The 25,082-nt window shown below is 42.1% G+C and overlaps 1 protein-coding gene across 1 annotated transcript in view; it reads left to right on the plus strand.

The window, feature by feature from the left end:
• Positions 1–1,359: 1,359 nt before the first annotated feature.
• The window catches only part of ATOSA (atos homolog A), a 51,532-nt gene continuing 27,809 nt past the window's right edge, over positions 1,360–25,082 (plus strand). Inside the window, exon 1 of the mRNA XM_083411920.1 lies at positions 1,360–3,243. Coding sequence (XP_083268046.1) covers positions 3,228–3,243 — 16 coding nt within the window. The 5' untranslated portion in view covers positions 1,360–3,227. The remainder of the gene's footprint in view (positions 3,244–25,082) is intronic.

The raw sequence follows: 25,082 nt of genomic DNA on the forward strand, positions 1-25,082 counted from the left end.
AATGCTGCATAAGATTGACTTGTCAGCGAGACTTACCTCTGCGTAAACATGCATAGAATCAGAAATATATATTTAAAAGTCCAGTAGTACCTTAGAGACCAACTGTTCGTTCTTTGTATGAGCTTTCGTGTGCATGCACACTTCTTCAGATACCTTCTTCAGATGCATAGAATCAGGCTGTCTATGCTATTTCATTTTTCTCTGTAAAGTGTTCCAGAGCTACCAAACACAAAACTATTATTCAGAGGATGTCAAATGCAATTAACCCCAACCTACCCTACAAAACATTATTTTAAAAACTGAGACATTTTTCTACTCCAGGATAAATTCCAGTGCATATTGGAGATGTAAAATGTCCCAAAGCAGAAAGGCAATTCAGACTGCTATCAGTTTTTGTTTGAAAAATACCACAGGAGATTAAAAAACCCCCAATATGTTAATACTAACTGGTGGGGAAATCACCACAGTGACAATGATTTCTTTGGGTGTTTTTTTTTGCCCAGGTCCTTTTTCGCTTTTCAAAAAAGAAAACTGATCACCTACATCTGCATCAGTTTTTGTTATTTTCCGGCAGGAACTCAATGACACCTCTATGGAAAACAATCAATGGACTTTCTGGCTTTTATTTGCTCCATGCCTTTTCAGTACCCTTTTTATAAACAGAAAGAAAACTGAATGCTAAGCAGCTGAAATTTGAGGACATTGTTCACTATTATGCAAGTGACAACGTTCTAGAATTTGCACAGTAGGTTTACTTCTGCATAAGCAATACAGCAAAAGAGGGCAATTGCACCCCCAAGGTTTGGGTTTTAGAACTAGAATGAGAAGAGATGATTGCATGTAAAATGAGGACTTTATTTCACGTGAAGATTTCCCAATGAAGCCTGACACTGAAGAGGGCATGGGAAGTCTGGATGATTTTTGCACATAGGAGTAAGGAAGTTAAAGAACAATGACTTCTGTCCCAAGTTAAGAGCTCAGACTGAGGAACTTTGCACCGGCAAACACTGTTTGCATTAGAACTTTCCCAACTTCTGTTCAGCTTCAGGCGAAAACCCACAAAAGTAGGAACGGAAAAGCCGTCATCGGCATTTAGTTTTTTTCCTCCTAGGATCCTGGGAATACGGCCGTGCGTGCGTGCGTTTGTATAAATAAGGAAAACATACAGGGCCTGTTTTGGTCTCTCACTACTCAACAGGCCCAACTTTTACTTGGGCTTCGGTTGCCATAACAACGCAGTTCCTCGCCAGGCTTAGAAACAAGTGGAAGGCAAGAGCAGCTTGCAAATGGATTGGCCACGGGCGGGCCACGTGACGTCGGCCGTGTTTTTTTGTGTGGTGGTTGGTTTTTTTTTGACAAGGCAAAATAAACCAGATAGCGACGGCGAGGAAGGAGGGGAGCGGACGGAGGGAGGGAGGGATGCCCGCCTGGGAAGGCGAGGAGAGGGGCGGCTGAGGCAGGCTTCCCAGAGAGTCCTAGAGCTGCGCGGGGCATGGGAGGCGGGGCAGAGACCCTCGCGACTCTCCCCGCACCCCGCTTCTGCCTCGCGCGTTAAGCTTCCACGCCAGCGGGTCTGTCTGCCCAACTCTTCCTCCCTTGCCCGCTTCGCACGACGCCGCCGCAGCCCGTGACCGGGGAGCGTGTGGCGGCGGCGGCGGCGGCCCGTTTGGCTGGGAGGCAGAGAAGTGTCAGGAGGAGGAGGAGGAGAGTTAGTCAGCGGAGGAGGGCACGGCGGAGTCATGGAAAACACTCGGCAGCCGCCGCAAGAGCAACAACAGCCCGGCTGGCGGGGAGGGAGAGCCTGCTCGTCGAGACTGGACTGAGGCGGGCAGGTCCGGGTGGCGTCGCCGCCGGCGTCGCGTTGTTTGCGTGAGGGCTTGAGGAGGCCCAGCAGCAGCAGCGGCGGGTGTCCGCTCGCCTCCCTCTCCGGAGTCGCCGCGGGTTGTGGGGAGGAGAGAGAGCGAGAGCGGGAGCGATGCGGCGGCTGCTGCTGCTGCGACAGCCTGCCTTGACCCGCTGAGGTGCGCGCGAGAGCGGGACTGCGAGCCAGGCTCATGCGGGGCAGGTGAGGGGCCGAGTGGGAGGAGGAGGACGCCAGCAGCAGCCGGGAGCCTTTTATTGGCCGCCGCGCGCGTCAGGCACATTCGGGCGCCTCGGGATCTCCGCGGGTGTTCGCGCCGCGAGAGGCGGGTGTCTAGGAGGGCCCGGAGCGCCGAAAGGGGCTGGCGGTTGCCGTTGACACGGGACTTGAGCGATGGGGCGGTGAAGAAGAAGAAGAAGTCGCCTTCCATCCCTCCTCTTCTCTCCTCCCTCCCCCTCTATTCCCCTCTCGGCCGGGTTGTGTAAGGTGAGGGTCGAGCCGAGCCAAGGAGGAGGAAGGTGGTGGTTGTTTTTCCCTTGCGCGGAGCTCAATCCAGGTGCTGTTTAATTTAACAGCGCGAGGCTTTTTTGTTGTTGCGCGTTTCCGAGGACTTAAGGAACAAAGTGGACCATTGCGCTGCGCGGCTTCCCCGTCGTCGTCTCCTCCTCTTTTTTTTTTAAAGCCCTCCCTCCTTTTATGACAATGAGCGTCGGCGGCTGTTGTCAGACTGTTTTTATTTAGTCTCGGCGCGCGAGCAGGGAATTTGGGGGAAGGAGGTCGGGAGTTCTGCCCTCTCTCCCTCTCCCTCCTCCTCCTTCCTGCCTGGCTCCGTAGAACAGGTAAAACGCCATGGACTCCAGCCTGGGTTGACCCTGCCCTGGGGCTCTGTGATTCAGAGCCTTTTGATTCGGGCGAGTGTGTTGCATACGCGTCGGGGGGGAAGTTTTAACTTTTTGTTGTCTGAGCTTTGGCCCAGGCAGGTTATAAATAGACCTGTTCAGACGCCGTGTTAAAGAAGGACACACTGGCAAGATCCAGAGAGAGAGAAGGAGGGAGGGAAGAAGGCAGGCATTGGCCGGGTCTAGCTTCCCCCCCTCCCAGCAGACTTCTGCTGCCACCACAATAAATGCCAGGAGGAGGCCTAGCTGCTACAGATTTTTGTGAGCTGTTAAGGATAAAGGGGGGGGGATTTTTATTGTATTATTCCTGTAACAATAGCAAAGAGAGAGAGAGAGAGAGAGAGAGAGAAATTAGCTGCAGACAGCATTAGTGAGACTACAAAGAAGAGGGAGAGAAAATAGCCCGGATAAGCCCTTGCACCCCCCTTTTCCTTGAAGAAGAAGAAGAAGAAAGATTTGGACTGAAAATGAAGCCTGACCGAGGTAAATGATTCAATAAAAAATCCTATGCTTAACATTTTTATCCTGGATAAATGTTTTTTTTTAATGGGTGGTGATAATATTGTGATGAGGTGGGTACTGGGTCCATTTTGGGGGGAGGGAAGAGTGAGGGTTTTGGAAGGATTAATGCCTGAAATTGATAATTATTGTTAGTGTCTGTAGTGTTATTTTTTTAAGGAGGTTGTGAAAATTTATTGGATTGACTTTGTCAATAAAGAGCTGGGTTTACTTCATCAATCAAGAACTGGAAGACAGAAACTCATTGTGAAAAATACCCTTTGCCCTGGGAGGATCATTTTAAATGTCAGAACAGTGTTGTGCTTAGGCTTAGGCTATTATCATACAATTGCAACATGAGAAAAAAAATCTGTCAGAGATTGCTATCAGGAATTTTGTTAGCAACTCAATCTCTGTATAAATGCATGATATAAACACAGGTTAGGACAGCATCGAAACTCATGCAAAGCAGCTAAAACTTTCATTCTATTTATATTCTCCTGACCACTTCTAGTAGAATCTGCTCTAGTTCCTTTAATTGTGTTTGTGGCTAGTAGTTAAATTCTGTGGGTCAGATAGCATCATTCTACTGATTCAGAACTTGTGTAGCTATTGTAAAAATGGTTCACGCCACTAGAGTTAAGCAAGTCCTGACTTCTAATGTTAACTGTGTATTCATCATTAGTTATTGCTTGCAATAATGTATTTCACTGTTGTAACTAGCTTGAACATTATTTTTAGTGAACAGTGCAATCCTATGCATGTATACTCAGAAGTAAGTACTACTGGTGTCTCAAGCATCTGCAGGATTGCAGGTTAAATTTCATATCTCACATTGGAGCAATGAGCACCCGGGAGTAATACCTTTGCTATACTGTATTGTACTTCCATAACTTTAAATACACAGTCAGTTACTGTATGAATCATTTCAGGCATGTAAGATTATATATTAAAGTGGTTGAGGATGTGTAAAAGTATCAAGGCTGTGATCCTATAGGCACTTACCTAGGAAGTGCTTTGTTTTTTGAGATGCTTGCTTATTGGGTATCCTTTTTTGTTACGAAAAGTATGTTATTTTATGATTAATATATTAAATAAGTGAATGTACAGAAGTACATGTGTCATGGCTGTTTTAAAACTGCTTGATCTTGAAAGAAAAGAAACTGGTGGGATACGGTCAAACAAAGGAGCATTGTGTATTGACAACTATTTGCAGAATCCTTATTTGACTTCAGTTGTGTCGTGTGCAATATGATTCTAAACATGTTTACTCTGAAGTAAAGCTGACTATTCAATGTTACTTACTTCCCAATAAGTGCTCTTAGGTTTGCAGCCTAAATACTCAAAGGGAAAGCAGGAATTACTAAATATACTGAGATAAAGCAGAAGTTCAGTATTTGTAACTCCTTTCACACTATGAAAGCTTTGGCACAATAGATCTGATATGAGACAGTGGCGATTTATGGTGAGATAGCTGTAGAGTAGTCAGCCAGTGTAATGCAGTTGAAATAAAGGTGAATGAAGACTTCTTGCAGAAAACAACTTTTGATATATTGAAATTATAATGTCTCTGAGACACATCAGGCCACGTAACAGTAGCAAAATGTGCTTTAAATTGCCTTTTTGCAGCAGCAAGGTGAAGTTGGAACTTTAAGTGCCAGTTGCAGTTTTGAAAGCAAATAAGAACTATAATTCCAATGCGCATAGTTTTAACTGTCCACAAATTGTTACTCTTTGTGAAGCATCTACAAAGGGTTAAACTGTGGCCTAAATGCCATATTCATCCTACCAATGCAGTTGTGAAGGCATAATCATGCAAATGTTTACATGTGATTCTCTCCCCCCCCCCCATTCAACAGCAGCTGCACCACAGGGAAGCATGAAATCACCTGCTTCCATTAGTTGCAAATTAATAGTGAAGGACACAGGATGAGCAGAGCATTTAACTAAGCTGCAGTACAGTCTGTTTAATACTGGACAGATAGGAGGAAAATTGTGCTGCACTTGGCTATAAAGGAGAAATGTTTTGTTTGTTTCTCCAGATGATATTCTTGGTTAATCAGTAGCAGTTTTGTCTTTTTCATTAGTAGTAGTAGTAGTAGTAGTAGTAGTAATAGCTGAACTTAAGTTCAAAGTGATTGTCCGATCTAGGATTTTGGGTAGAAAAACATGCATTTAGAAGTAAAAATAGAATGAAACTCTTGATTTTAAATAATGGGCTAGTGAATCTGATAACTTCCTGTATTCAGATGAAAAGGGGCACTTATTACTAATTCTCTGTCAGTGACACTGAGAAGCATTTTCATTGATTTGGTAGCAGAAAAGATGGGTTGATGGAGGTTTAGAAACTTGGCTCTGAAATAAAGGGCATCGGTTAACATATTCAAAATGTGTGAGGTATCTTATATTTATAAGATAGGGGGAGGGGTCAGAGAGAGCGCTCTGCCCCCCAACTGCTTGTACTATATAAGTTTAAGGTATGCAGTAAATAGTGTTCCATTGCATCCCTTAAGCATCACTGAGTTTAGTAGATCTTAGTCTCCAGGCTTGGGGAACTGCCAACATTTCTGTTTTGCTTTTAAATCATTCAAGGTTTAACCACTTTTTAAAGTACCGCTGACAGCATCACAGTCATATATATACATTTCTACTCAGAAATCTCACTGAGTTCATGAAGACTTACTTCCAGATATGAGGGTATAAGACTGTAGCCTAATTCATTTTGCCCTGAGGGGAGAAGAAAGAAACTTGGGGATTTGTCAACATTCATCTCCCATAGGGCCCCCTCCCTTCTCCAACTGTCACCAGAGGGGTGTCTGAATGACTCTTTTGCCCTGAGAGGAGTGAGAAGAAGTAGAATATTTTTTTAAAAAATATGCTTATTGTTGTAATTTTTGTTAAGCTGCGTGGTGAGGTCCACCTGAAAAACTGTAAAGAAACACCTTAAAAACAATATTTCCCACAAAAAACCTAGTTCCAATTTACTTACTAAATCTAGTAATTTGAAGGGGAGAAGAGGATATGCATATCTATAACAAGTCCTGAGCAGTGTTATCACCCATCTGCAGATGTTGCTGGAAATAGATGGTTTACCTACTGTGGAGACTTGCTTTTTCTTGTCATGTGTCAGGGAAGCCTTAAAGCTTCCTTGGAAATATGTCCCATTAATTTGTAAGTAAAACTGCTTATGACAACTGAAACTTTCCAACTCCAGCCCACTGATGTATCATCTCTAACTTTTATCACATACAACCCGAAACTCTGTAATTGTGGATTGAGAGTTTTGTAAATAGCCAACAGGCATATTTGATAGTTCTACTTAGATTTAGCAGGGAGTAAGCTTGTTTTGAAGATTGCAGGACTACCTCCCAAGTAAACATGCATAGGATTGTGTTCATCTTTGCAGATAAGAGGTGCAAAATTCAGTTTAGGATGATGAATAATAAACAAGAGGCATATGTGCTCCAGGTGATGTTACTTCCTGTTTAGTAGGGTGGCGGCAGCTGTTCTGAAGATTGCCTAAATTGTGCTTCTAGTTATAGAAGCCGCAGGTAAATGCAGGGATGAGGCAATGAAGTGGTAGTGATGCTGCATCCTGTTCTAGCAGGGAAGCTGTTCTGGCAGTTTTTCTTGCTATTGGATTGTACTCCTGAAAAGTAAATATAAGGGAGAGATCTGTGATGTTTGTTGGATTACTTTATAAGAAATGTGAGGATTAGGAAATCCTAGAAGAAGATGGCTCAGATGGCAATCATATTGTCTGGTGGTTTGGATAATGATGTGGGCAATCTAGCCTTAATTATGGGAAAAACAGATGTGCCATTGTAGTGTATAGTGTACAGACACAAAAGAATTGTAAGTTGCTCTGATTTTGTGTGTGTAGATGAAGGACTTTCTGGTGTTTCGGTTCCTAATTAATTTTCACCTGCTCTGTTGCTGCCAAACAAAATTGCATAGTTGTTAGTACCACTGACCTTTTATTAGTAATCAAAGATTAAGTGAAAACTTGATGATGAAGAAGAATCTTGGGTGGAAAATGGAGGATGTGGATTAAAATATAATTGAGCATTTACTGGAGACAACATCTTAAGTGAAGTACAAACTATAATAAAGTAGTAATTATGTGCTTTCATCTTGTACTGAAAGTAAAAATGGAAATAGCAACTGTAATTTATTCAGTTAAGGTTTTAAGCTTTTAAGTTTGTGACCTATCTCTTTCCACTCAGCAGTGCATCCTTGTAGTTGATTAATTTTTATGGCTTTATATGAGGCGTGGCTGGATCTATGGCAGTAGTCCTGTCACAATTCTGGATTCATGGTTGTAGTCCTTGGATGGAACCATCTTTGTTGGTAGAAAAAGGCATGAGTGGTATAAGCCATACTCAAGAGTAGACCCATTGAAAAACCAATGGACTTAAGTTGTCCACTGTCTTTCAGTGGGCCGGCTCTGAGCATGATCTAGTCAGAAACCACTCTAATATTTCAGTTCTGAAAATCAGTTTTTTATTGTGCCACACTGGACTTTGAATGAAAATACAAGTGCCTCTGGGAGCAATCGGAGTTGATATTGATCTGTCACTTTCAGAGTGAATAGTATGAAAAAACAACAACCATGACTTCACCTAGTGTTACTTTGAGACTTTCTTGATTGTGGGAAGCACCAAACAAATTAAAAATAAAAATAAACAAGAAGGCTAACATTAAAAACAAATTAATAATAAGGTGAAATAATTAGTTTAGAATAGTAATGAGTCGGATACTTCAAACAATAATGGGCAAGAAACTCATAATTCACATGACAGTGTAATGTGTGTGACTCATTTTCTGTTACCCAGATGCTTTCAATATTATGCCTAGGAATTGAAATATTCTTCAGACCACTGTGTAAACCAGATCTGGGGAGCATGTGGCTCTCCAGCTTTTGTTTGACTCCTAACCCCCATTGGCCCCAGTAAACATGGTTGATGTTGGGATCTGTAGTCCAGCAACACCTAGTCCCTAGCTCTGACACAGATTGATTCACATGTCAAAGGAAGAGGCTGTTTAACTAGTTTTAGTTTGTCCTTTTTCAAGCAGGATGCTTCCGGATACATGGCTTCTAGTGCTGTAAGCTATGTGGAATTGCAATCTACTTTCCATGCTATTGGGAGTACAGTACAGTGGAACCTCAAGTTGTGGACGTAATCCATCGCGGAGGCATGTCTGCAACTTGAAGCGTTTGCATCCAGAAGTGCCACGTCTGCGCATGCGGCGCAATTTAGCGCTTCTACACATGCACGAAGCACAATTGAGAGCTTCTGCACATGTGCGGGCAGCGAAACCAGGCGAAATCATTCAGGTACCAGTAAAGTTAAAGGTACAGTGGTACCTCGGGTTACATACACTTCAGGTTACAGACGCTTCAGGTTACAGACTCTGCTAACCCAGAAATAATACCTCTGGTTAAGAACTTTGCTTCAGGATGAGAACAGAAATCGTGCTCCAGTGGCAAAGCAGCAGCAGGAGGCCCCATTAGCTAAAGTGGTGCTTCAGGTTAAGAACAGTTTCAGGTTAAGACCTCCAGAACGAATTAAGTACTTAACCTGAGGTACCACTATATTGCAGTTTTTCTATGTGTATATCCTGCAGTGTGATATTCAGATCAGCAGGTATGATACAGGGGTGATTTGCAGCTCATCATCAAAAGTCTACTGCAGTCTGTTAAGGTACCATCTTATAATTTTATTTCTTTAATCTATTTTTAAAAATTATTTCTAAAACATATTTCTGGCTTTTTTTAGAATGAGAGATCATTTGTCATTATTTTATATTGACCTACCGGCCAGTCGGGACGCGGGTGGCGCTGTGGGTTAAACCACAGAGCCTAGGACTTGCCAATCAGAAGGTCAACGGTTCAAATCCCCGTGACGGGGTGAGCTCCCGTTGCTCGGTCCCTGCTCCTGCCAACCTAGCAGTTTGAAAGCACGTCAAAGTGCAAGTAGATAAATAGGTACTGCTCTGGCAGGAAGGTAAATGGCGTTTCTGTGCTTCTCTGGTTCGCCAGAAGCGGCTTAGTCATGCTGGCCACATGACCCGAAAGCTATACGCCGGCTCCCTCCAATAAAGCGAGATGAGTGCCGCAACCCCAGAGTCAGTCACGACTGGACCTAATGGTCAGGGGTCCCTTTACCTTTACTTTACCGACCAGTCAGTTGCATACCGATACCAAGAAAGGTCCTAGAACAGATAATTAAACAGTTGTTCTGCGAACACTTGGAAAGGGATGCTTTGATTATTCAGAACCAGCATGGGTTTCTCAACAATTTATGCCAGACTATTATTTATTTATTTATTTATTTATTTATTTTATAGAGTTATTATATTAGTGGATCAGGGGCATGTTGTAGATGTAATGTACCTTGATTTCAGTAAAGAATTTGACAAAGTCCTCCATGATGTTCTTCTGGAGAAGCTAGTAAAGTACGGGCTAGACAATGTTACTAGTTAACTGACCAAACTTAAAAAGTGACCACCAAATGTTCCTCACTACCCTGTCAAAAGGTAATGTGGGGTGCTGCAGGTTTCTGTCCTAGGATTGGTGTTGTTCATAAACTTTCTAAGTGACTTGGATCATTGATCGGACCCAGCTTCAACAACCTGAGTACGGTGATCATTAAGCCTTTCATGGGCCCAGGTTTGAGGGGGTATACCTGGTTTTGGGTCAAAGAGACAAGGTGAGGATGTTGCTGGTGTACCAGCCACACTGTTGCAACAACTATTGCTTGGTTGCTACTTGAGAAAGTATTTGAGATGCTGTGGCAGCACAACTCCAGATAATCTTGGAAGAAGGAACTTTTTTTTTTTTAGATCTGTTAAAGTTTGGCTTCCGGTCAGAGTTGGGACAGAAACAGCCTTGGTCATTCTGATGAGTGACCTTGACTGGAAGAGAGACAAGAGAGTGTGACCCTATTGATTATCCTTGATCTCTCAGCCATGTTCGATAGCATTGACTATGATATCCTCCTGGGGCGATGCATTGAGATGGGAGTTGGAGGCACTGTGTTGCAGCAGTTCTACATGAGGGGTTGTTATCGGAGAGTAGCACTGAGTGACACTTCTTCAACTTTAAGGCTCTTGGGTTGTGGGGTTCTGATAAGTTGTTTCTGTCCCCATTGCTGTGTTAACACCCATGTGAAGCTGTTCGAAGTGAACTGCCATCAGTATGCTGTTAATACCCAGGTCTCTCTTTCTTTCTACAAACTGAGTTAGATGAGGATGTGCAGGTGCTGAATCGGTACCTAGGTGCAGTCGTTGGCTGGATGGGGCCCAGTAAATTGAAACTGAATCCTAACAAGATAGAGGTTTTTGAAGGTGATTCAGCGTTATTCTCCCTCCTCTGTTGTTATCTACTGATGCTCTGGACATCCTTGTACCACAAGGAAAGCTGTCATGAGAGCCAGTGTGGTGTAGTGGTTAAGAGCGACAGATTCGTAATCTGGGGAACCGGGTTCGCGTCGCCACTCCTCCACATGCACCTTGGGCTAGTCACACTTCTCTGAAGCCTCTCAGCCCCACTCACCTCACAGAGTGTTTGTTGTGGGGGAGGAAGGGAAAGGAGAATGTTAGCCGCTTTGAGACTCCTTCGGGTAGTGATAAAGCAGGATATCAAATCCAAACTCTTCTTCTTCATCATCTGCTCCAGCCAGTGTTAGAAACTGGGGTAGAAAAGCTAGGAGCCAAATGGCTTCTGGGACCTGGGTTGTGGGCACCAAACAGAATGTCTAGTCGTCACGGGGTATGTGAGAGTTGACAACACTTTTTATTCATTATTTTGATAAGCATGAATTAATATACAATTCACATAAGTGACACATTGTTAATATCACATTTTTTGCAGAAATTGTTAATACATGTTTAATTCGGTGTTTACAATAAAAATATTGGTACCATACTTGAGTTTCTCAAATACTCAACTCTCTGTTGTTAAACTTCTTAACATATTGTCTATCAACATATACTTTGAAACTTCAAAGCACATACATTTCAGAAATCCTTGAGTGTCAGGTGCAAAAAAATGGCACCCAGACTTTTTGAGGTGCTTGCAAATGGAGAATCCTTAGGTGCAAAATGCGCCTGGTGCCCTGCTAATTTTGAACCCCGGCTTCAGTCAGCTTGACCAGTGATCAGAGATGATAGGAGTTAGAAATCCAATAACATCTGGAGGGCCACAGGTTCCCTTACTCCAGCCTTAGGCCTTCCAGGTACTGTAGCAAAGATAGATGATATGATTTCTCAACCACAACCAAATTTAAGAGGCTTGTTCTTCATCCTGGCTATCTGGCCCTGTGACTTTAAAACAGGCACCCCAACCTTCGGCCCTCCAGATGTTTTGGACTACAATTCCCATCATCCCTGACCACTGGTCCTGTTAGCTTGGGATCATGGGAGTTGTAGGCCAAAACATCTGGAGGGCCACAGGTTGGGTATGCCTGCTTCAAAAGCTGCAACTGTTGTGTGAAAACCCTGCAACTTTCTAAATTTTACAGACTTCATGGTAAATGAAGTTGTGTGATTTTAAAATCTTAAATTTCTGTACACTGAGAGGGCATGTTTCTGTTCCTCAGTCTTTGATTCTGGAAAAATCCTGGCTGTTTAGCATGTGAAGAACATTTAACAAACTTTATTAACTTTACATACATGTAGAAATAATTCCCAATAGAGTAGAAATAGAAATAGTAGTATCAATTGACATCTCTCAACAGTGTATGTGTTGTCCCCCCCCCTTTTTAACTATTAACATACTGTGAGCAAAACTACCATTCAAAACAAATGGTCTTGTGTTTGTCATATGTACACATTTTGGGTATGTTGAGCTAAAAATGCCATTTATCTTTTTATATTTGAACTGTAATAATAGCAACACTCAGTGCCACATTTAGTGTGTCCTGCTTCTTGTTGTTCTGCTTTTCTTTGCTCTCAAATTGCCCAAACACAGCTGGGTTCATAAGAGGAGAAAAGAAAACATGATACTACTGCCAAACAGACAGGAAACTGTAGTAGACCTTGTGAGCAGTGAAGGGTTGAAGCACGCCTTCCGTCCAATCAGCTGCGAGTTCTGTTGCTATGTGCACTCTTACTCTGCCTTCTTTGTGGAAAAAATGTCTTGCACAGAGAGGCTGAATATGTAGCCAAAGCTGAACATTTTTGTGTTAGCCACTGCAGACATCTGGATTCCTGAGATACTGACAGTGTAGCCCATTTTGCTGCCAGAAGGCAACTACTTTTTCCGCCCGATTCCAGTATGGTTTACAGTGGAAACAAAGGGCTGCACAGAGAAGGTGTGTAAAAAGAAAGGAGTAATTCTTAAATGTTCTTAAGTTGTTTATGAACCCTGACTGTTTTTCTTCTTTTCTCTTCCCTATTCTGTGTACTTGGTGTTATAAGCTGCAGTTTGTCTTTTGTCTGCATGGAAATCTTACACATGGATAATTTCCTTGTGACAGTTTTAGAACTCACTTGTGGTGATAAACAATAATGAAAATCATTTAATTGTTGATTCCGAACAAAGGTGGAAAGGAAAAAGGAAAATTATATGTGAGAGAGGAACTTACCACTTCACATAAAAAAGCCACTTCCAGTAGTAGGTAGTGAAATTTTGTGTGTGTGTGTGTGTTTGATTATTGAACAGCTCCATTATTGATCGCGAAGCTCATTCAGTTTTAATGCCATGAAAATTATACTACCATATACTAAGTTTATATTTTGCATGGCTTCATGTTTTCTCTTCCTGTAGTATTCCAGTAATACACCTTTTCAAACTAACCAAAGGTTTCCAGAATAACTTTAAAAGTATCAGAATTTTGGGCATATCCTCCCTGTTATATGGCATTTTATACTGGATATCAGAGATGTATATTACTTTCCATAGAAGACCCACTAATAGCCAGGCATAATGCTTGCTTTATTGTTCACAGTGAAAATGGAAGACTTGGCTGACAGTGTATTTCTTTTGTGTGTGCTTTTTGTTCATATAGGTCAAAGTTCTTTCAGAACACAAGGAAATGATTACATTATTCTACTAGTATATCTAGTGCTAGTAAATACAGCATTATCCATCTCTTGCCATTTGCTTGCATTGGTCCAAAGAGAGGTTATAAAAATAACACCCAGCCATTTGGCCGTTTTGAGAAGCAAATTTTAATGATACTAAGAAAAAACCCCCAGTAATAATTTGGAATTAAACAAGGCGGCATGTACCTTTTTTGAGCTACTGTTCTGCAAAGCCGGTTAACAAAACACTGAAAGCCCCCACACCATTTTTCACCAATGGTATTGTGAGTCAGATGAGGTTTTTGAGAAACACAAGAGTCTAATTGTGACCTGGTAACACAGATGTTAGTTGTATTTGGAGCATCTCTTGATAGCCTAGAAAGGGAAAACCATTTGATTTACGTGATCATGGTGGTATCTAACATGCCCTCTGAAGGAAGAAGAATGTTTTCACTGGGCTCTATTTTTTTGATGTCTAGGAAAATCTTATGCTTTGCTATGAAAGAATGTTGCAGCTAGGGATAGCAAAAGGGACTGAAGGTTCTTTCAGAGTAGCTATTCTTTCAAGCTATCCAGCCTATTTATAGATAAATAAGTTCCAAAACCGAGTTATCATCCTGCAATAGAAAGGGGGCATAGGAGCATGGATTTCTCAGGGGGTTTTTGGGGGGGAGGTGTTGGGAAGTTCCACATGTGCGTCATACACCCGATTAAAGTTTCTCTCTCCATAGAAGACTATGGTAAATTTGAGAGGGTGTAGCCCTGGTCACTGCGGACATGTGCTCAGGCTTGAAGTTCATTTTGGAAGCTTCAATGTGCACAATGAAGAGTTCTGCCCTGCAACAGTTTTCCTGTTCCATTTACTGAGTGGGGCAATTCTGCATGCCCATTCTTTTGCATGAACAGAGTTACCATTTGACTTCCTTAGAAGAAAGCAAAGTCCACTCACACAGGAGTCCTATATGCATATTGGAGTGTGCTTAAATAACTGGGCCAGGCCATAATGTTCCCATAAGCACCCGATGTTGGTCCAAGAGATTTTGCCTTGAGGTCAAAGACATGATGGCAGACTCCTTTTCATGTACAAAAGTCAACGGGACTGATAGTTGAATCTTAGGTCAAAGTGGAAATGGGATGGGGATACAGGGTAGGCCACATTGCATATACAGTGGTACCTCTGGTTACATACGCTTCAGGTTACATATGCTTCAGGTTACAGACTCCGCTAACCCAGAAATATTACCTTGGGTTAAGAACTTTGCTTCAGGATGAGAACAGAAATCTTGCTGCAGTGGCAGCAGGAGGCCCCATTAGCTAAAGTGGTGCTTCAGGCTAAGAACAGTTTCAGGTTAAGAACAGACCTCCGGAACGAATTAAGTACTTAACCCGAGGTACCACTGTACATCTCTGTCCTTCGACATTTGCTATTCCACCTCCTTGTTCTTTTCCCCCAGTATGCTGCCTGAGACAGTTATCTAATGGTTGGGCCAGCACTGATTTAGCACTTTTTATAGTGGATTCCTCTATGATGTTATGCTGTCTTGTTTGAAGTTATCTGTATCTATAACGACTTCCTTTATATAAACAAACAAATAAAAATAGTGTATGTGTGTGTGTGTCTTTCTGTTGTGGAACTTCTGGGAGCTTTTACAACTTCTCAAATTTAGTTATAAAGTCTCAGAATGACTCATGAAGAAGAAAAAGCTGCAAGAAATTATCCATGAATCACGTCAGCCAATTAAAGATATTAGAAAGCAACACAATAGCAGTTTTATGGCCACCTTATGGATCATTGCTCAGTATATGCACACTTGTGGTCTAAGGGCACATGATGGACCCCTTTGTAGAAGCGAGTTAGGTCTAGGTCTGGCCAGTGCTGAGATGGGAAATCCTTACATATTGCCTTGCATTCCATAATGGCAAAAATGCAGGATACATTGTACATATTTCATGGGAAATTATTTAGAAATAGAATAAATACATTTTTGAATACATTTGAATTCAAGCTAAAAGTAATAGAATCATAGAATCATAGAATCATAGAATCATAGAATCATAGAGTTGGAAGAGACCACAAGGGCCATCGAGTCCAACCCCCTGCCAAGCAGGAAACACCATCAGAGCACTCCTGACATATGGTTGTCAAGCCTCTGCTTAAAGACCTCCAAAGAAGGAGACTCCACCACACTCCTTGGCAGCAAATTCCACTGTCGAACAGCTCTTACTGTCAGGAAGTTCTTCCTAATGTTTAGGTGGAATCTTCTTTCTTGTAGTTTGTATCCATTGCTCCGTGTCCGCTTCTCTGGAGCAGCAGAAAACAACCTTTCTCCCTCCTCCATGTGACATCCTTTTATATATTTGAACATGGCTATCATATCACCCCTTAACCTCCTCTTCTCCAGGCTAAACATGCCCAGCTCCCTTAGCCGATCCTCATAAGGCATTGTTTCCAGGCCTTTGACCATTTTGGTTGCCCTCCTCTGTACACGTTCTAGTTTGTCAGTGTCCTTCTTGAACTGTGGCGCCCAGAACTGGACACAGTACTCCAGGTGAGGTCTGACCAGAGCAGAATACAGTGGCACTATAACTTCCCTTGATCTAGATGCTACACTCCTATTGATGCAGCCCAGAATTGCATTGGCTCTTTTAGCTGCCGCGTCACACTGTTGGCTCATGTTAAGTTTGTGGTCAACCAAGACTCCTAGATCCTTTTCACATGTACTGCTCTCAAGCCAGGTGTCACCCATCTTGTATTTGTGCCTCTCATTTTTTTTGCCCAAGTGCAATACTTTACATTTCTCCCTGTTAAAATTCATCTTGTTTGTTTTGGCCCAGTTCTCTAATCTGTCAAGGTCGTTTTGAAGTGTGATCCTGTCTTCTGGGGTGTTAGCCACCCCTCCCAGTTTGGTGTCATCTGCAAATTTGATCAGGATGCCCTTGAGTCCATCATCCAAGTCGTTGATAAAGATGTTGAATAAGACCGGGCCCAAGACAGAACCCTGTGGCACCCCACTAGTCACTCTTCTCCAGGATGAAGAGGAACCATTGATGAGCACCCTTTGGGTCCGGTCAGTCAGCCAGTTACAAATCCACTGAGTGGTAGCATAGTCAAGACCGCATTTTACCAGCTTCTTTACAAGAATATCATGGGGCACCTTGTCAAATGCCTTGCTGAAATCAAGGTAGACTACATCCACTGCGTTCCCTTCATCTACCAGGCTTGTAATTCTGTCAAAAAATGAGATCAGGTTAGTCTGACATGACTTATTTTTCAGAAATCCATGCTGACTATTGGTGATCACAGCATTCCTTTCTAGGTGCTCACAGATTGTTTGCTTAATGATCTGCTCCAGAATCTTCCCTGGTATTGATGTTAGACTGACTGGGCGGTAATTATTTGGGTCCTCTCTTTTCCCCTTTTTGAAAATAGGGACAACATTTGCCCTCCTCCAGTCTGCCGGGACTTCGCCTGTTCTCCAGGAATTCTCAAAGATGACTGCCAGTGGTTCTGAGATCACATCTGCCAGTTCTTTTAATACTCTTGGATGCAGTTCATCTGGCCCTGGAGACTTGAATACATCTAAACTAGCCAAGTATTCTTGTACTATCTCCTTAGTTATTCTCGGCTGTGTTTCCTCTGCTGAATCATTTCCTCCAAATTCTTCAGGTCGGGCATTGTTTTCTTTATCGGAGAAGACTGAGGCAAAGAAGGCATTGAGGAGTTCAGCCCTTTCTGTGTCCCCTGTTTGCATTTCACCATCTTCTCCTCTGAGTGACCCCACTGTTTCTTTGTTCTTCCTTTTGCTACGAACATACCCATAGAAGCCTTTTTTGTTGCTTTTAACCTCTCTAGCAAGCCTGAGTTCATTCTGTGCTTTAGCTTTTCTGACTTTGTGTCTACACGTGCTGGCTATTTGTTTGAATTCCTCTTTGGTGGTTTCCCCCCTTTTCCATTTTTTGTACACATCCTTTTTTAATCTTAACTCAGTTAAAAGTTCTTTAGATAGCCACCCTGGCTTCTTTAGGCACCTTCCATGTTTCCGTCTCATTGGTATTGCCTGAAGTTGTGCTTTTACTATCTCCCTCTTAACAAACTCCCAGCCATCATGAACTCCCTTTCCTTTTAGTATTACTGTCCATGGGATCTCACCCAGCACTTCCCTAAGTTTTATGAAGTCGGCTTTCTTAAAGTCAAGAAATTGAGTCCTAGTATGCTTGGCTGCTCCTTTCCGTTGTATAGTAAACTTCAGAAGAGCATGATCACTTGCGCCTAATGATCCTTCCACTTCTACCCCACTAACCAGGTCATCGACATTGGTTAGGACCAGATCTAAAATGGCTGTTCCTCTTGTTGCTTCTCCCACTTTCTGGACAATGAAGTTGTCTGCAAGGCCAGTGAGGAATCTGTTTGACCTTATGCTCTTGGCTGAGTTTGACATCCAACAAATATCTGGGTAATTGAAGTCCCCCATTACTACTATCTCCCTTCCTTTTGCATGCTTGGCCATCTGTTCCAGGAAGGCATCATCGATGTCCTCCGTTTGGCTTGGGGATCTATAGTAAACTCCCACAATGAGGTCACTATTATTCTTCTCTCCCTTAATTTTGACCCAAATGCTCTCACTTTGGCTTTGAGGTTCTAAATCTTGGATCTCTTCACAGGTATACACATCCCTGACATATAACGCCACTCCTCCTCCTTTCTTGTCTGGTCTGTTTCTCTGAAATAGATTGTATCCCTCCATTTTTACATTCCAATCGTGGGACTTATCCCACCAGGTTTCAGTGATGCCTATTATGTCATATTTAGTTTGCTGTACCAAGAGCTCAAGCTCATCTTGTTTATTTCCCATGCTTTGTGCATTAGTGTACAGACATTGAAGTCCATTAGTCATTCCCCCGTGTCTCTTATTTAAGGATTTTTTCCTCCCACCACTAGGTCTGCTTGCTGTTTGCTCCATTTGGTCTATGACATTTGGATGATCATCTTCATCAATTAATAGACTCCTACCTTCAGGAGCACTGTCTCCCTCCCCCACAGTATCTTTATCTTTTATCTGTATCTTTTCACATTTTACACATTGATTATACAATTTAGGTTTTCTACAATTCTCACAGAGTTGGAAGGTATATGTTGACCAGGTACAAGGAACTTGTGGCTTTCTAAGTCCCATCAATCCCACTCAGCATGGCCAGCGGTCAGGGATGATGGGAGTTAGGAGACCATCAACATTTGAAAGAACACATGCTTTCTGTCTCTGATGAAGACCATTCTTTGCTCTGAGGCAGAAAATCTGTATCCATTCATGGTGGATGTTTGCCCAAACTTTTCTGGAGAATCTCCAAGGAAGGAAATGGTACCATTTTCCAATGCATCCTTTTCTTTTTACACAAGCTGCAATATGATAGTTCTAGTGGTAAATTATCATGATGATTAGGAATGTCTTTAACATCATCTGTAGTTTTTAAATAATTTACATGCCCTTAGTGACCAATAGGATAAACTAAAGATTCCTGGGAAAACTCTGGTTTTGATGGTAGGTTTGTAGAGATGTGATCTGCTTTATTACCTTGAGGGAAGACCAAGATGTTTCTGCATCACATGAGAAATGCATATTTGAGGGTAACAAACCTATAGTGAACATGGTACTAGGGCAAAAACATATTTTTCTGTTTTCAACAGTTCTTCCTCTCTGCTACCAGTTTCCATCCATTCCTGAATGGTCTCATACTGTCACTGTTTGATACTACAAAACCTTTGTGATGACATGAACCCAATTCAGAATGTGGGTAATGCTTCCCTCCATCACTCCAATTGAACTGTTTTTCTTCTTCACTTTTTCCCATACCTGCCCTTTGGTCATGGCCAAAACGGGAGACTTTTTACCGAAGCTTTAATCTTTTGCCTCCTACTACTTCTCAAGTCTTGGAAATTATTGTCTTGTGTATATAATCTAAAATGGCATTAGCCTCAAGTCACTGACCTGTTTTCAGTGTCGCATCATCTGTCATGGTTAGCCAGTTACCCTCCCTCTTTTTCCAGTTATTTTATTTTAATGGTTCTTTTCCTCAGAAACCTTGGCATTTGCTTTAGTTACAGTATTTTTCTGCTAACTATGCTGCTTTCTAGACTCTACACCATTTGCGAATTGTGTTTTTACTTTATTACATCTATAACCTGCCTTCTGCCATGGAGCCCAAGGCAGTGTACTTGTTCCTAGGCGACTGACCCCTCCAAGTGCTGGCAACACCTGGAAAACCACAGGTTCCTCCCATTTCTGGTTTAGTCCATTTGGTGGTAGTATTATCTTTTCTATATATGACAAGCATTTTCCTATACAATGTATATATTTAGTTTTATTAGGAACTATTAGATCATATTGATAAGAACATTTTTCATGTCTTTAGATATAGGTTGAGGCAGATCATACCTGTTCCAGAAATAGTCACCTGTAATGCTTAATACACTTCCTGTAGTACTGTTCAATCCAAAGGCAACTAATTCGAAAAGCAATTCCCTGAAAACTTGGTAGCAATTGCTTGATTTAACTTTGACTCTCTGAGTCCTCTGCAAAAGGATTTGCAAGATGAAATCTTAAAATCCCATGAGGCTCTTTTTCTCTGATCATTGTAATGCCAAGAGTCTTGTAGGAAGAAAATGTGGCAAAAATGTGTAGCGAGCACAAGTCTCTTGAATAGCACACTAATGATTGTTAAAAGTGAATAGAGGCCAGATATTTATTCATAATAACCTCTTTGTAAAGAAAACTACTATGGTGAAGTGTGGGTTTTTGTATTCTTCCAATTAAGTATTTTCAAGCAAATGCTGTGTGCAGATGTACACACAAGAGGAGTTGCTGAACTCTTGACAGTGTATTTGCTACATGTGACGTGTACCTAATTCTTTGCCAGAACAAGTTCAGGGGAAACTATTTCTCCTAGTTTTCGGCAGCAGGCTGTGCTCAGTGCTGATTGGCTGGGGCTTGTGACATTTCCCTATCTCACTGGAGCAGTTTTGCAGTGTTTTAACTTTTGCTGTTGCTAAAGCAATGATTAAACTTGAGGTGATAAAGTACAGGTGGCACTCAGAATAATATTTTAAAGTGGACTTTCTATCTGAAGCATGGGCAACATTAACAGACTTGGCAATGGAATCACCAATAAGTGTGACTGACTTCTTTGGGCAAAAAAACCCCAAAGTTCTATATCACAATATGTCTACATGTATTTCTGTATGCTCTTCTTGGTTTGCAGGTATGCTAAAAGCAATTCTCAAAACACTGCCCCAGGTAAAGATAGTATGTTCTTAAGCGGCAAGATTTCAGTTGTATCTTTGCAGCTTGGGCAGAATGAGTTGAGTTATAGTGGGTGTGCCCAGAAAACTTTAAATAAAAACAGTAAGGTTTCATGCTGTCTCAAAGAGTTTATGGCTTGTTAACTGTGGGAGTCGCTACAGTTTTCCACAAGGTATGAAAAGATTTAGAATCCTACGGATCATTATTACCTCAGTAGTTGCTATAAAAGACTAAACACAGATGTATATTTGAGAAATCACTTATTTGAGGAGGGAGATAATGCAACTGATGTGATACAGTCAAAAGGCTAGGCTCCTGTCAATAACATCACTATCACATTTTGATGCTTCTGGACATTTCTTTTTCAAGGGCAGCATAATGTAGATCACATTTTAGTAATCTAGATGTGATCAGGGAATGTGGCAGGATCATGGTTCCCACCCCCATGGAAAGGCTGTGCTTGATGCATCAGCTTAAACTGAGCAAAGGTGCTTCTGGACGCAGACACTACCTGTCTGTCTGGGACTAAGGTCAAGACCTGGTGTTCTTGATCCTTCAGCATCCTTGATCCTTCAGGAGGAGTTCCGCCCCCTCTAGAACTGTTTTAGTACCTCTATCCAGATCTGCCCTCCCTCCTACCATCTGTACTTCCATCTTATTTGGATTAAGGTTAATTTGTTAGGCCACATCAAGTCCTCAGTTGACCTCAGATGGATTCAGAACTGCCACAGTTTGCCTGGAACTAGGTAGAAAGAGAGTGGGTGGAGGAGTGATGAGCATGCTGACAACACTGTACTCCAGATGACCTAAATAATTAAATGAAAGGCTGAGAGAATAACAAATGGAACAAGACAATCCTTCTAGAACCTTAAAGGCCATTGGTACTACATTCTGAGATCCATCCTCCAGGAACGATACAGAAGGCACCATAAAATTGTGCCACCAATCCAAGCCATCATATTACCTTGACAAGGCACTCTGTAAATCCTCCTGCAACTAGATATCGTCATGGTCCCTGGAGAACGTATTAAAATTAAAATCAATCAAAAGTTGCTTGTAATGCAGATTCCAATGTTCTTGTCATTGGAGTTGTACTTGAAAAAGACTGGACTGAAAATAGTTTATACCAATCATTGTGCAGCAATTTGAGTTGGGCAAACAACTCCCCACCCCATGTATGTGCCCTAAGCAACTCCAATTTTAATTCAATAAGTTGTGGAAGCTTTAAAATTGTGCACGTTAGCTAGAAAGTTACCTAAAACAGTGAATTGTCATTTAGCAAGAACTTAGGAGCTATAATCAAAAGTTTCTTTGTTTAAATTGAGATTCATGACAGTACGTCTACTAAATGATGCTAGCCATACAATCTCAAGTACAGTGGTACCTCGGTTTAAGAACAGCCCTGTTTATGAACTATTCAGTATATGAACTCCGCAAAACCGGAAGTAGTATTCTGGTTAGCAAACTTTACCTTGATCTACGAACGGAAGCCGAAAGATGGAAGGGTACCGGCGGCAGGAGGCCTCATTGGAGAAAGCGCGCCTCAGTTTAAGAATGGCTTTGGTTTAAGAATGGACTTACAAAACGGATTAAGTTTGCAAACCGAGGTACCACTGTCCAAGGCTCAGCTACCACTAAATAGCAGCTTTGAGATGCAAGATGCTGCCTCAGATGGCTGCCATTTAGCCAACAGTTCAAGGTTCTGGTATTTGTGTACAAAGTCCTCTACAGCTTGGGACCAGGAAATCTGCCCCTTGCAGTCTTGCCCCTTCTGTGCCCAGTCACTGTGCTCTGCCAGAGAGGCCCTTCTGCAAATATCCCCTCATCAGGAGATGTGTTCTGTATGATGTAGGAAGTGGGCTTTTAGTGTGGTAACACCTGTCCTTTAGAACAGGGCGGTCCAACTTTTCATACCAAGTGGGCCATGAGTACTTTGACTGGGAACCTGTGGACCACACACTGCCTTGTCGCATGAGGAAGGGGGGAAGCGAGGCCAAAACTTGATTCCCTTCTCAGTCCTCATACTGCCTTCCCAAAGATGGCTAAGTGAGGGCTTTGAGAAGGAGGCATGAGGCTCTGGTAGGGTCCTAGAGCCCTCCGTCCTCCTTCCCTAAGCTGAGAAAGTGCCAACTAGACTTTAGGAAGGAGGCAGGAAGACTCAAGGACCCTGTCAGATCCCTCAAATCTTCCCAAAGCCAGGCAGCACAGGTGTTAGGGGTGCGAGTCAAATGTTGCCAAAGCTACCAAAAAAGGCATTGGGAGCTGCATGTTGCCCGTGGGCTGTGTGTTGAACCACTCTGCTTTATAACTTCTTGCTATTGCCTATCGGGCAGGTGCTGTCACTCTTAACCTTTCACAAGGGCCACACATCCCATTTTACCATTTGAGAAGAAATGGGAAGTACCCCACTAGGGCAAGAGGGGCGCCACCTCTAGGACTTCCACTGGAGGCAGCTGCTTCACCCTTTTCATGGGTGGACCGGTCCTGTTTTTTCAGCACTCATTGAAAACCATTTTTCAACAGGAATTTAGAGGCTTTTTTCCAGTTGGTACCTGTATTAGATGAAATGTTTTTCTTGTTAAATCACTTTGGGCTGTTTTATAGGAAGCAATTATTGAGCGAAATAAATAATAGTAAATAAAAATGCAAAATAGTGGCCGGGAAAGGGAGCAGGAGCAAGAACGTTGTCAATTATTGGCTTTCTCCCTTTCAACTCAACTAATATAATTTCATTATTATTTCTTGTACAACATTATTGGGTGCAAATTTAACACATTGTGATTCTGGAATCTTTGCCTAATAACCTGTAATTTGTGGGGATCTGGAAAAGATATCAGTATCCTAGTTTGATAAACATGGATGTGCCTGTTTTGATTTCTGAAAATTATGATTCAGTGCCTTTTCCAGATCAACCTCAGGACAGTGGAATTAATAGTGGAATTAATATATTCAACAAGTCATGATTAGACAGAAAATGTGGGTTGTGCTGTAATTCTCCATTATTCAAACATAGACTCCAATGCTCCACAGGAGTGGGCTCTTCAGAATCTAATCTTAATCAATTTTTTAAAGAAAACATTCTTTGGTTAGGTTCTGTTTTGGTTTTTTGAAGTATGCCTTTTTTTAGTTAAGTCTGAAAATAGAAGCGCTCAGATTCAAGGTGGCAAATAGAAAGGCTTCTAAACATAGTCGTGTGTTTTCAAGTATATTTAAAATCTTTTCTAATGCAGCTGTCGCAGTTTTTACATTAGAAGTTAATTCCAGATTAAAGAGTCAATTAAAAGCTACCAGCTGTGGTTTGGGCTTCCATATATTCATGAAAATGATATGCAAACTTCCTGTATCGTAATCTTAGAGTAGGCTTTCAACAGAGAACTGCTGAATGTATGCCAAGAGGCATATTCTAGGGGACCCATTCTGTTCACACCGGGCCCAGGGTAGTGTGTGACATAGAGCATACCTAGCACTCTTCCACATTAGAAGTGAGTATCAGTAGTGGTGGGGAAGCTGTATTTCATTGTACTTGTCTGCTGTAACTGATCCGATTGAGGAACTCCAGATAAGCAGCTAGGTTTCCAATGGCGCGAGGGGAGATATCAAAAGGCAAGCAGCAACAATATAGGAAACTTCCTTATAACACGTACTTCAACTAAAACCCAGATTAAAATGTGTCAATACACAGGTAATCTGGTTTCCTTCAAGAAGCTTTTGCAGCAGAACTTCCACTAGCACTTAAATTCCAAGGAGGGGTTGTAGAAAGGCACCACAATATCCTATGCAGTAGAATGGAACGCCAGCAAAGTCTTTGTGTGGCCACACTATCCCCTAAAAACAGAAAGAAAGGACTTGCCAATTGTGGGTGAGAGAGTGAAAACCTTACTCATTGAATATATTTCTAATCTCTTGCAAGAACATGCCATCTCAGCCAGCTATTGGCATACCACCTGCCCCCCCCCCCAAGCCACATTCTTCTAATCAAAGATAAATATAATAAGGCACATTTTTCACCAAAGGAAATTAGTGCTCAATTTAATTTATTTTGAATTATAGTGTCAGCAAACTGACTTTTCTTGTGTGGCTGGGGCTGCCACAGTTGAATGCAGACCAGTTGGTATTTCTTGCAGGTCCCTTCATTAAGCAAATGAAAAATGGTAAAGAGCCAAGTCTGGAGAAGTTTCCAGTTGAATGGTAGAAAAGGCATATAGCAGTAGCACCAATATTACTTTCAGCCTACTGTGGAGCTGTAGAACAGAAGTCTTACCCCTCTCCCTATATAAGGCACACATCTCTTTCTTAAACCAGGCAAATACTGTACTTCATGTTTAAGTTGTCTGCCAATGTCGCTGATTAATGCTGATAAAAATTTTACAGCGATCTGGAGGATAAGTTATAGGAGGCGATAGCAACCCTAAACCACCCAAATCAGGTGAGAGTTCTAAAACTCAACCTGGGGGTTGATAATATGATATTTGTGACTCTGAATAAATGTATGGATTCCCC

The sequence above is a fragment of the Podarcis tiliguerta genome (assembly GCF_965153285.1).
Source record: "Podarcis tiliguerta genome assembly, chromosome: 14".
NCBI lineage: Eukaryota > Metazoa > Chordata > Lepidosauria > Squamata > Lacertidae > Podarcis > Podarcis tiliguerta.